General features: G+C 45.2%; 1 protein-coding gene across 1 annotated transcript in view; it reads left to right on the top strand.

Moving 5' to 3' along the window:
* The window catches only part of plekhm3 (pleckstrin homology domain containing, family M, member 3), a 48,734-nt gene extending 39,344 nt beyond the window's left edge, over window positions 1-9,390 (top strand). The window contains exons 8-9 of the mRNA XM_024005847.2: window positions 7,175-7,332; window positions 9,038-9,390. Of these exons, the coding sequence (XP_023861615.1) occupies window positions 7,175-7,332; window positions 9,038-9,200 (321 nt within the window). The 3' untranslated portion in view covers window positions 9,201-9,390. The remainder of the gene's footprint in view (window positions 1-7,174; window positions 7,333-9,037) is intronic.
* The last annotated feature ends 3,819 nt before the right edge of the window (window positions 9,391-13,209 follow it).

Here is a 13,209-nt window from a genome sequence, read left to right as displayed (position 1 = left end):
AGGTAGTTATGCGAGCCAATGCTAACTAGTGTATGCTAGCAGATACCCATAGACTTCCAGTCATTGTGCTAACTCTAGTTAGTATTGGTTCACAAAACTACTTCTAACTTAACTCTGGGGAAGTAGATATTTGGTATTTTATTAGGATCCCCGTTAGCTGTTGCAAAAGCAGCCACTCTTCCTGGGGTCCACATGAAACATAATACAGAATGACATAATGCAGAACATCAATAGACAAGAACAGCTCAAAGACAGAACTTTTTTTAATGGCACACATAGACTACATATCAATGCATACACACAAATTATCTATGTCAAATAGGGCCTCATTGACAAAATATAGATAAAGGGCCTCATTGACAAAATCCCGAAGTATACCTTTATTAATAACCCCCTAAATTCAATCGAATTAGCATAATAAAACAATTCCCTGAATTATCGTTTGTTTATGTGTCAATTAATCCTGATTTGACACGGGGGGAAAAATGTCATTCAAAATGTCATTCGTTCAGTCAGTTTAAGCTAGAGATATCTGTTTTTTGCATTGGATGCGTCTACAGTGGGGCAAAAAAGTATTTAGTCAGCCACCAATTGTGCAAGTTCTCCCACTTAAAAAGATGAGAGAGGCCTGTAATTTTCATCATAGGTACACTTCAACTATGACAGACAAAATGAGAAAAAAAAATCCAGAAAATCACATTGTAGGATTTTTAATGAATTTATTTGCAAATTATGGTGGAAAATAAGTATTTGGTCACCTACAAACAAGCAAGATTTCTGGCTCTCACAGACCTGTAACTTCTTCTTTAAGAGGCTCCTCTGTCCTCCACTCGTTACCTGTATTAATGGCACCTGTTTGAACTTGTTATCAGTATAAAAGACACCTGTCCACAACCTCAAACAGTCACACTCCAAACTCCACTATGGCCAAGACCAAAGAGCTGTCAAAGGACACCAGAAACAAAATTGTAGACCTGCACCAGGCTGGGAAGACTGAATCTGCAATAGGTAAGCAGCTTGGTATGAAGAAATCAACTGTGGGAGCAATTATTAGGAAATGGAAGACATACAAGACCACTGATAATCTCCCTCGATCTGGGGCTCCACGCAAGATCTCATACCTGTCTCTTATACACATCTAGATGTGTATAAGAGACAGGCCATGTATCGTGAGATTTTGAGTGAAAACCTCCTTCCATCAGCAAGGGCATTGAAGATGAAACGTGGCTGGGTCTTTCAGCATGACAATGATTCCAAACACACCGCCCGGGCAACGAAGGAGTGGCTTCGTAAGAAGCATTTCAAGGTCCTGGAGTGGCCTAGCCAGTCTCCAGATCTCAACCCCATAGAAAATCTTTGGAGGGAGTTGAAAGTCCYTGTTGCCCAGCAACAGCCCCAAAACATCACTGCTCTAGAGGAGATCTGCATGGAGGAATGGGCCAAAATACCAGCAACAGTGTGTGAAAACCTTGTGAAGACTTACAGAAAACGTTTGACCTCTGTCATTGCCAACAAAGGGTATATAACAAAATATTGAGATACACTTTTGTTATTGACTAAATACTTATTTTCCACCATAATTTGCAAATAAATTCAATAAAAATCCTTCAATGTGATTTTCTGGATTTTTTTTTCTCATTTTGTCTGTCATAGTTGAAGTGTACCTATGATGAAAATTACAGGCCTCTCTCATCTTTTTAAGTGGGAGAACTTGCACAATTGGTGGCTGACTAAATACTTTTTTGCCCCACTGTATATGTTGTTCCATGTAGGGAATCTGTTATTGAGTGCGTTTGTATGGGCTGATGGCAGTTTCTTTCATCAAATAATGTTTTCATAATTTTTTTTTATGCTTCAAGGGGTCTTAAAATTCTAAATCAAATAGCAAAATTATCCTTGGTATGACCTTCTTAAAACAATTCCATATACACTATATATACAAAACTATGTGGACACCCCTTCAAATGTGTGGATTTGGTGTGGATTTTGATTTGGTGTATAAAATCGAGCACACAGCCATGCAATCTCCATAGGAAACATTGGCAGTAGAATCACCTTACCGAAGAACTCAGTGACTTTCAACGTGGCACCGTCATAGGATGTCACCTTTCCAACAAGTCAGTTCATAGCATTTCTGCCCTGCTAGAGCTGCCCCGGTCAACTGTAAGTGCTGTTATTGTGAAGTGGAAACGTCTAGGAGCAACAACGGCTCAGCCACGAAGTGGTAGGCCACACAAGCTCACAGAAAGGGACCGCCGAGTGCTGAAGCGCGTAGTGCGTAAAAATCATCTGCAGCACAAGAACTGTTCATTGGGAGCTTCAATAGACTGGGTTTCCATGGCTGAGCATCCCCACACAAGCATAAGATCACTATGCTTAATGCCAAGTGTCGGCTGGAATTGTATAAATCTCGCCACCATTGGACTCTGGAGCAGTGGAAATGCGTTCTCTGGAGTGATCAATCACGCTTCACCATCTGGCAGTCCGATGGACGAATCTGGGTTTGGCGGATGCCAGGAGAACGCTACCTGCCCCAATGCATAGTGCCAACTGTAAAGTTAGGTGAAGGCTGTTTTTCATGGTTTGGGCRAGGCCCCTTAGTTCTAGTGGAGGGAAATCTTAACGCTACAGCATAAAATTACATTCTGCACAATTCTGTGCTTCCAACTTTGTGGCAACAGTTTGGGCATGACAATGTCCCCGTGCATAAAGCGAGGTCCATACAGAAATGGTTTGTCAAGATCGGTGTGGAATATTTGTCTAAATATTTTGATATTGTTTTGTATTTTTTACCTCTTTCTCCCCAATTTTGTGATATCCAATTGGTAGTTACGGTCTTGTCCCGTCACTGCAACTCACAACCCTGCCAAGCCGCTCTGATTCTTGACACACTGCTCGCTTAACCCGGAAGCCAGCCACACCAARGGGTCGGAGGAAACACCGTACAACTGGTAACCAAAGTCAGCATGCATGCGCCCGGACCGCCACAAGGAGTCGCTAGAGCGCAGTGTGGAAGAACTTGACTGGACTGCACAGAGCCCTGACCTCAACCCCATCAAACATCTTTGGGATGAATTGGAAGCCAGGCCTAGTCGCCCAACATCAGTGCCCAACCTCACTAATGCTCTTGTGGCTGAATGGAATCAAGTCCCCACAGCAATGTTCCAACATCTAGTGGAAAGCCTTCCCAGAGGAGTAGAGGCTGTTATAGCAGCAAAGGGGGGACCAACTCCATATTAATGCCCATGATTTTGGAATGACATGTTTGATGAGCAGGTGTCCACATACTTTTGATCATGTAGTGGGGTACTGCTCACTCCCTCTCTCTCTCTGACCCCCCCCCCCCCCCTCTCTTAACAACCCAGGGAGAGTCCACAGCCCTCTACTCCCCCTTCCCTGCTCCCTCCATGTCCCCCTCTCCCCCTGGCTGTCTCTTATACACATCTAGATGTGTATAAGAGACATTAACAACCCAGGGAGAGTCCACAGCCCTCTACTCCCCCTTCCCTGCTCCCTCCATGTCCCCCTCTCCCCCTGGCCCGTTCACTAATTACACACATTCAGAATCAACAGGCAGGAAAACAAGAGTGTGACAGTCCACCGTTCTTCCCTACATCCCCTGCCCTGACACTGTCTCTCTCTTCCCCCTCTTTTGCTATCCTTCTATCTCCTTTCTCCTCCGCTTTACCCCCTCTATCGCTCTGTACTTCTATCCCCTCTCACTCCTCTCTCTATCCCTCTCTCACTCTCTCTCTTTCTCTCTCTGGGTGTCTGCGTGTGTCATTGTCACATTCTCCAGTGGACTGCACACAACACTCAGCCAGGTTATGATGCCCATGTCAAACAAACTCTAATAGATGGCTTAAAGTGTACCTCAAGTTGAGGACACCGCAACATGCTACTACAGACATGCTGCTACAGGCAACTTACTCAGGGCTTGACAACTGCTTTAAAAGTTGCAAACAGCTCAACAAATAAATTGATGGATGGCTGCATTTGTTTTCCCCATAATTTATCAACTATATTAGAACCTATTTGCCAAGTACACTTTTCCCCATATATTCTCTCTCTCGCTCTCGCTCTCTCACAGCTTCTTAATTGGCTTTCCATATTAACGAGCTGTTTCTTTTATTTCTCCTGAATAATCAGAGCTCCTTCATCAAGCCTGGCTTTTATTGTTGCCCGGCGAGATCAATGAAGACTGAACCGTCTCTCCCTGGCTAGTTATAGACTAGACCCAGTCCTTCATAGAAAGCAGCAGTGCACTTGGCTCTTTGCTATTGAACTCCCAACAAACGTGTCCTATTTGGAGCAGCCTCCGTCTTTAAACCATCAGACTGTTGGCCATATTTGTTTGCCCAGGGCCTGCCCAGAGGCTGGACTTGTTTGGCTACTGGCCCTTTTGTTGCTTCATTGAAATGTTTTTTTGCTTTTCCAGTTGTAAAGTAGTGGGATGGGGAGATAGGCTTGTTGTGGAGGACTGAGGAGTACCATATAGATGCTAATTGTATTGTGTGTCGTGTACCGGGGCAGCAGTCCTAGTCCTGCCAACGACCTACAAACAACTGGAGGGGACAAAGGGGCATTGAGCAGCCCCGGCCCGGATTGCACGGTGGCCATGGTGACACGCACATACGTGCAATAGGGCAGATTCCCACACTGACACCCTGGCATACAACTTACGCACACCACAGGCTATCTAGTAGCCACACTGACGTATACACAAGGACTTCCTAGTTGAGCCCAGATACAGACATAGACACAGGCATTAGGCATGTATGCCTTTACACTGGCACGCTCATTGGAATAGGGGCATGTTGGTCATCTTGAGAGCTGTTGGGTAAATCGTAATTATGCAGCTTTTTCGGGAACTGTAAGATATTGATTTTAAACTCAAAAGTTGCATATATTTCTGCATTTAAACATTTAAAAAAAGCTTGAACACCGCTGCCTCTCAGTCCCACACAGACCTACACGGACATTCTCTCTATCTCTCACTCACTCTCATCCATAATCACACTCCCCACTACACGTCTTACACACACACACACACACACACTGGGGCTGGTAGTAATCCTGTTTGGTGAGAGGGGTGTTATCCAAACAGAGCTCACCCTGTCTTTATGTGTGTAATCCGGGTGGCTTTCTGAGCATCACTAATGGAGGCCCGGCCTTCATCAGCGGAACACTAGAGAGGGATAACGTAGCGGGTGTTAAACAGAGGTTTTAGGGGATTAAGCCGTTTGGACCACAAAGCCCCCCACACGGGACAGGGCCAGAGGGGTGTGACTTTATGAGGAGTGGGGGGTGAGGAGGATTTGATTGAGGGGTGTTGGTGGAAGGAGGGGGGGTGCTGGGGCTGGTGTTCCAGGAACAATGACACTGCAGCGAAGGAAGYCAGCTGCAGGCAGGACAAACGAATGGTAGCCCCGCTCTGACTGCACCCCTCCCTCAGACCAGCTGTAGGTGGGGTATCACTTCTCTGAGGAGAATGTATCCACCTGGTTGGCAAAGAAAGGGAAACCTGGGGCTACTGCCATTTTCTGTTTTTATTTTTTCCTAAAGCATCTCCCATTCACACCTCTCCTGCCCTTTCTCTCCCTTCAATTCCAACTCTCTCTATCTCTCTCACTTCCTCGCTCTCTCCCTCTGCAACTTTTGCCTTCTCTCTGTCCCTGTCCCTCTGTTTCCCTTAATCTCCCTCTCTCCTTGTCCACTGAGCATCAGTCCCAGTCAGAAGAACCCAGTGTGGTGTGTTGCCAGTCGTTTCATTCTCCTAAACTAAATTATGGAGTGTCTTAATTACCTCTGGTGTCAGCATTGATCAGGGGTGGCATATATCATCTGGGCTGGGCTTGGCTAGGGGATGGGGAACACTGCCTGGCTGGCTGGCAGGCTGCTCTGCCTGTCTGGCTCTCTGGATTGCTGGCTGACTCACTGACTGGCTGCTCTGCCTCACTGCTCCACACTACACACAGCCTTTGATTGCTGGGCTACAGCCTGACTCATGTCACCATGCTAGACAGCATTATTCACAGTGTTGTAGCTCTCCCAGACTGGGGTTGCCACAGCCTCCGGGCTGGAGGGATGGAAAGATGGAGGGATGGAAAGATGGAGGTGTGGTGTGTTTTCAGCCACTGCTTGAGGAGTTATAAGGACTGTTCCTGGTTGTCGCCCATTCTCTAGGTAGTTAGTCATGAGCTGTTGTAGACCAGTTAGTATTACATTATGTAATCTCTCATTCTCTGTCCAAACCATACAGACATAACCTCCCCCTCCCCTGCAGAGCACCTTTTCAGTTATACATCTCCATTGTGTGTACGTATGCATGTGCGTGCGTGTGTAGGAGTGGGGGTCGGGGTGGTCTCCTCTCCTTTCTTCGTTCTCCTTTCACCTTCAGCCCCCCTCCTCACCCCCATCCTCCTTCTTCAGCCTCTCCTTCCCTCTGTCCCCCTCTCCCTCTCTCTCGTCTTTTCTCCTTCTCTTCTCTCCTCCAGGCTGAAGAATGCCTGGCAGGCCTTAATTGGTGCAGCCCCAGCGCTGCCAGGTGTAGCCACTTGTCTCTGCCCCCTCAGCTTCCCTCAGTGTTCTCTGGAGGTCCACTCAGGCCCATTCCCTTCCCCAGCCCCATTCAACAGAGCCACAATGCTCTCTACCAGGCCCTCACCAATCAAAGGCCCTGCCGGTTTTAACTACTCGCCCACCGGCATTCACATATCATTTTTTGCTAAAACGGCCCCCAAAAAAAGGAATTCCCCCCGCCCCCCAGGCCTCTCCAGCCAGCCTTTCTCCCAGGGCCTTCATTAGTTTTGATGTAAATTCCCGATGTGAATTCCTGACGTGAACTCTTGTCCATCTCCTCTATGCGCTGCGCTGCATTGGCTCCCAATGGGACCTGTATTAAAAGTGTTTATCCTCCCAGGGAAAATTCTGCTGTCTTCTTCTCTCTGTATAGTAGAATATATTACAGCAGTACATTCTTATAGATGGGAAATAGAATGGTTGAATTAGAATGAAAATGTTGAATTTGAATTCTATCGTGGAGAATGAGGAAGAGAATGTTTTGGAAAGTACATTTTATTTCACTTCATCCATTATTCCCTTTTTTCCTTCTCTCTCTCTCTCTTGTCTATCTCCATCTCCTTTTTTCCCCTACCTCTCTCTCTCTCTACAGGTGATTGATGGGAAGCTGGCCCCCTTTCTCTCCAAGGTGATTAAGTTTGCCAGTTCCCACGTCTTCAGCTGCAGCCAGTGCAGAGAGAAGGGCTTCATCTGTGAGATGTGTCAGAACGGACAGGTCATCTACCCCTTCCAGGAGAGCGCCACGAAGAGGTGAGGCCCCTTCATGCACAGATATAGGATCAGCTCAATACTTCAACAATCTTAACCTTATTAACTATTCAGGGTAACAGAGAAAACGGATGTTAGATCAGCGACTTGCATGATGGCATCCTGGAAGAATGAATGGAGTAAAGAGGAGTGTGTCTCTGTCTCCTGTTAATTACACGCTGGCAGGGGCACGGGTGACAGGGAGAACATGGTGTCCTGCTGGAGAGGAACAGTTCATCCCCCTAGTCCCTTGCTCCGTCCCTGTTTCTGTCCTTGTCTCCCTCTGCCTGAGCCTTATGACATGCCACTGTTAAGGAATGGCCCTCTCTCACCTCAGGGAGGTTTCATTCACTTTGGAGAGAACAAGACAGGAAGGGGGAGAAGAGGAGGAAAGAAGATCCTCTCTTTTACAGGAGAGGATGGTGGAGAAGAGGAGAAMAGAGGACACAGAAGAGGACAGGGTAGAGTACAGGGGAGATCGCCAGACGTGGCTGTGCTGCTCTTGGCCAGAAGCCAGAGAGCGAGACAGGCAGATAAAACATTCATTAATGTCTAGTCTGTCCACACACTCTTAAATTATTGATCTCTGCTGCCTCAGCTCACACACATCTCTCTTCTGGGTTAACGGAGAGCCTCTGAAGGCAGGGCCGTGAGAAGCAGCGGTTGTGTGTGTGTGTGCGTGCGTGCGTGCGTTACGATCTTTGCTGAAGTGAATATATAATATATATTAATCTGTGCTCAACTAGCTTTAAAGGTATCAACTCCCCACATAAACATTATGCTGTTTCTTCAGCTGACAGAAGATGCTGTAGACTAGAGCTAATGATTTAATTGCAGTGCTTGGTACACACACACACCCTTCACTATCAGGCTGGATGGCACACCTCAACTGTTGACCAGGGTTTATTGCCCTTGGCTAGGAAGTATCACATTAACTGATAGTGATAGTACACCAGTTATACTGTAGTACGAGTAACAGCTTAGTCCCTGGGCCAGACTTTGACCCCCGAGAGCAGGACCTGCTCCTTTCCTGGTTGCATCAGCTTTACCACCTCATCCATGACATAGCCTGGGACACTCAGTTAGTTAGCCTGCCATATAGACACTGTTAATCATCAATAGGTGAAGAATTGGATTCTTTGGGACTGGTGCCCCATTTTGATTAGAGTGGCTATGAATATGTTGTGTCGGATGCATTCCATAATCATTTCTGAAATATGTTCTACATTGTTTATTCCAATTTATGGTCTTTATTTTTTTTAACTTTCTAAATGTCACTACAAAATGTATTTATTTTCAGGCAAAGTAAATGCTTTCACCATTCCATGTTCCAGAAGTTTTATGGTGAACTGTGTAGCCTAGTTAAGTGGATGCTGAACAAGGTTTCTCTCGTCTTATCTTCTATACATATGCTCAGCAGATCGCTAGATACTGCCACCTGTGTATAATGCTGTCCTGTCCTATAGATACCTGGGAGGGTGGCAACGTGATCAAGCCTCCAGACGGGGCTGGACAGGGCTGGGTGAAACTAATGTTCATCCACTCTTTTAGTACAGTGATGTGTTCATCTGGAAATGTATATTTCCAGCTCATACATTTCCGACATCAGTGACCAACCTACAAGCTAAAACTAATATGCTTTTTCCCACCCTTCAGATTTGTGTTGTATTGATGTTTGTGACTCTGTGCTTGGTCTGTATGTGTCCAGATGTGATGGTTGTGGAGCGGTGTTCCATACAGAGTGTCATCAGAAGGCCCAGCCGTGTCCACGCTGCGTACACAGAGAGCTCCACCATAAGAGAGCCTCGTCTTTCTGGAGCCCTGACGACGATACACCAGGCTGCTTCACACTGCCTTACCAGTACACCTGATCACAAATACACACACATCCTGGGACAGACACACACACACACACACAACACACACCACACACACACACACACACACACACACACACACACACACACACACACACACCACACACACACACACACACCCAACACCCGGAGATACACACACACACACCACACCACACACACACACACACACACCACACACACACACACAACACACAACAACCCGGAGATACACACACACACACACAGAGATTGAAACAGCGGTTCCACTCCACAGAGCTACTCTCACCAAAGTCAATGGAAGCATGTGTGTTTGTGTGTGTGAGCCGGCCAGGATACACAGTGAGAGTGTTGATGACTAAGAAAGGGTTATGCTCTCTCACACACACCTGCTTTGTGAGCTAAGCTGACATCACTCTCACCTGGGAGAGATGGATCCCAACGCAACACCCACCGGAGAGGAACTGCTCTGCCTCTTAGCCTCTCTGCTATGTGCTATCTTCATAGTGCTGCCACACACACACACACACAAACACAGATACACACACACACACAAACACAGACACCACAAATAAAGGGAGAGGGACTATGCTGACTCAACAGCAGGGATTGGTCCTCTTGACTTTCTGGACACAGTCGCACACACACACACACACACACACCACCTGAAGGTGTTACGAGGTGACCTGTCCACATAGACATACACACACCAGGTGACCAAACAGCTGCTTAAAAGAAGAACAGCTGGTGTGATGTCACTATAGCCTATATCTATAGCCTATATCTGGACTGTTGGTGTGATGTCACTATAGCCTATATCTGGACGTTGGTGTGATGTCACTATAGCCTATATCTGGACTGTTGTGTGTGATGTCACTATAGCCTAATCTGGACTGTTGGTGTGATGTCACTATAGCCTATATCTATAGCTATATCTGGACTGTTGGTGTGCTGTCACTATAGCCTATATCTATAGCCTATATCTGGACTGTTGGTGTGCTGTCACTATAGCCTATATCTATAGCCTATATCTGGACTGTTGGTGTGCTGTCACTATAGCCTATATCTATAGCCTATATTCTGGACTGTTGGTGTGCTGTCACTATAGCCTATATCTATAGCCTATATCTGGACTGTTGGTGTGCTGTCACTATAGCCTATATCTATAGCCTATATCTGGACTCTGTTGGTGTGATGTCGCAACTCGCTATATATTTGGACTATATATCTGAACTCTACATGTCCCTCCTTCCCCACACTGTCCCTCTGCCCTTCACTCTCTCTTTATCCTCCCCGTCACATGTTTTTGCACTATTTATGCATGTTCATTAGGATGTCAAGCCACAGACTGGGCTAGTAGCCACTGTATTTAAGGATGAGTTTGCTTATTTAACTCACCTCTTAGCCCTTAGAGCCCCTCTAACCAACCAACCTTTATCCAGACATATTCAATTGGAGGGTCCAAGTGGGGGGACGCTTATTATGATCAAGACACACTTGAAACTAGAATGAGATTGAGTCATAGTTATTTTCAAATCACATATCATCCTACCATGTATACTTTTTCCTTGAGAGTGATAGGACAGCAGTAGGGAGTAGCTGCCCCTATGGGGCTAGAGGCTGGTGGATGTATTGACTGTCTCCATTATACTCAGTAGGAAAGGCTCCATCAGGTCAGCCCTACATCCCCCAGGCCTCAGCCACAGAGGGCCCAAATTACAGTCTATGGAAAAGACTATGTTACGCAAGCCATCTCAAACCCACAGGAGCTGGGACTCTTCTACTGCTATGACTCAGTGCTCTCACTCTAGAGCCATATAGTGAGTGAGTGAGTGAGTGAGTGAGTGAGTGAGTGAGTGAGTGAGTGAGTGAGTGAGTGAGTGAGTGAGTGAGTGAGTGAGTGAGTGAGTGAGTGAGTGAGTGAGTGAGTGAGTGAGTGTGTGTGAGAAAGGTGGTTATTTGGGGAGGGGGGGTCTATGACTCCCTAGTGTGACTGGTCTAAGCTCAAAGGACTGGTGGTGGAGGATGAGAGCCCCAGTGTGTGTACTGTATGTGTGCTTTAGGATCCCCTTTTTCCATTACTTGAACTCTACTTGGGCAATAATATGTTTTCTCTGCATTGTTGCCTTTTCCTCTCCTCTCTTTCTTCTCCTACTTTCTGAGGTACTGTGCTTTAATCGTACAAACTTTACAAGACAGAAGCTTTAGCTTGAGTCATGTCTTCCTTATGCAGCTAGGCCTTTATTTTCAGATTCTGCTTTCCCTAGAATGTCTTTGTTTATCACTTTCCACATTTCTTCCCATTTTGTCCCATCTCTCCTGAAAGGGCCTTAGTACCCCTTAAGCTGCTCATCCAAGTTTTGGTTTGTTTATTTATTCACGTATTTGTATGTAAGTGTGTATGGTTTACATTTGAAGTTACAAGTCATGTCACCTTCTGGAAAAAGGCTTGATTGAAAGCTGGATAACAGCTAACTCTGGTTCAGGCTGTTTGTGTGGCCTGCTAACACTGAGCCAGTGTTACCAAGCAGCACTAATGCCCTGAACAAGAGCAAGATAACGGCTAGCTAAGTGGCTGTGCTTGTTTAAATGCAGCTACATTATCATTTGTTTTTCAGTATTTTTACATTTTGCACTATCAATTATTTTGCTGTTATAATGTTTGGGGTTGTATGCTATTATGTCCAGTAAATCAATCGCTTGTTTTTTGTGTGAATTATAATTACCTGCTCTGACCATTTCATTCATGTTATTTATTGAGTGTCTTTTCGCCTGCCTTAAAATGAAAGCCAATCCTGTTACAGCGATAATGTAGTTTGTGTGAGACTGACGTGTGGGCTTCCATCTTTAATCATCAAAATGCCTCAGATGCCCATGTAGTATTAAGCCATGTTTCTGTTTTTCATTGTATAGAAGAGATCCAAAACCGATGGTCACTGTTGCTTGAATAAAGGTGTTTACTCCAATCTGGAAAGCAAAGGAGATAATATCTTAAATATGATATTTTCTTTTAATTGGCTTCTAGCAAAGCTCAATGTACTAAGAGCAGAAAGGGAAGGCTTATAAACCGTCTGTTCTTTGAAGTAAAACTCTGTGCATACTTGCAGTAAAATGTACATAACTGAAGTCTATCAGAGTGCCGGCTCTCATAGACTGTCTTAAAAAGCTTATATGACTAGTAGTGTTACTGCTTCTCTTAATGTATGTTGAGCTTAAACATCAGGAATTCACTGCACTGGAAATGGTGGACAATACAGTCACTACTGAGGGACTGATGAGGGCATTGAACCTAAGGGAAGTATTCTCCTGGACATGTTTTTCCTGTTCAGATGGACCGACAAATAGGGATATCTTTCTTTCCACAAACTTTCTCCAACCTTCACACCATGAGCACTTAGTTTCTGGATTAATGAATACACCCTGCTATTCAATACTGGGTTTTTATTGTGGATTTTACTCTGCCTTTGTTACATTTTGTTATTTTGTATCACTTATTTATTTTATTTATGTTGTGCACCAACCAGCACTTTGGACTTCAGCACTGTTTCAGGTTTACCTACTGTTCTATCTACTGTTTCGATATGTATCACAGCCAACAGCCAACCTCTTACAGAGACTTGTGTTTCAGTACCTGATCCCTCCTTCCTCCTGCTTTTCTTTGTCTTTTTTTTTCAGTTTTTACCACTGATGCCAATAAAACAAACAACTTAATACAGGCTGGTGTGGACAGTGATTTTCTGATCTGGAGTGAATACTCATTGGAGGCAGATGTATGATGACACTGTAGGGACAGGAGTTTCTCCATAACAGGTAAAAAGCCAGTCCCTAGAGATTTACCTTCTATGGTCACATGGTCTGGTTAAACTGGTCCTAGTTAGATAATACATTTGTGAAATACATAAGTCCCTGCTTGTGAGTCAGAACCAACCTAAGAATGGTAACAGTCGAACAAATTATTCAGTCCTGTCTATTTATATTCGTAGTCCTGTTGATCGCCCTAAATTACGTTTCATATTGGGCTTGG

This window comes from Salvelinus sp. IW2-2015, linkage group LG2, assembly GCF_002910315.2.
Source record: "Salvelinus sp. IW2-2015 linkage group LG2, ASM291031v2, whole genome shotgun sequence".
NCBI classification, from domain to species: Eukaryota; Metazoa; Chordata; class Actinopteri; order Salmoniformes; family Salmonidae; genus Salvelinus; species Salvelinus sp. IW2-2015.
The sequence above is the reverse complement of the archived record's forward strand: the minus strand, read 5'-3'. Positions and strand labels throughout refer to the sequence as shown.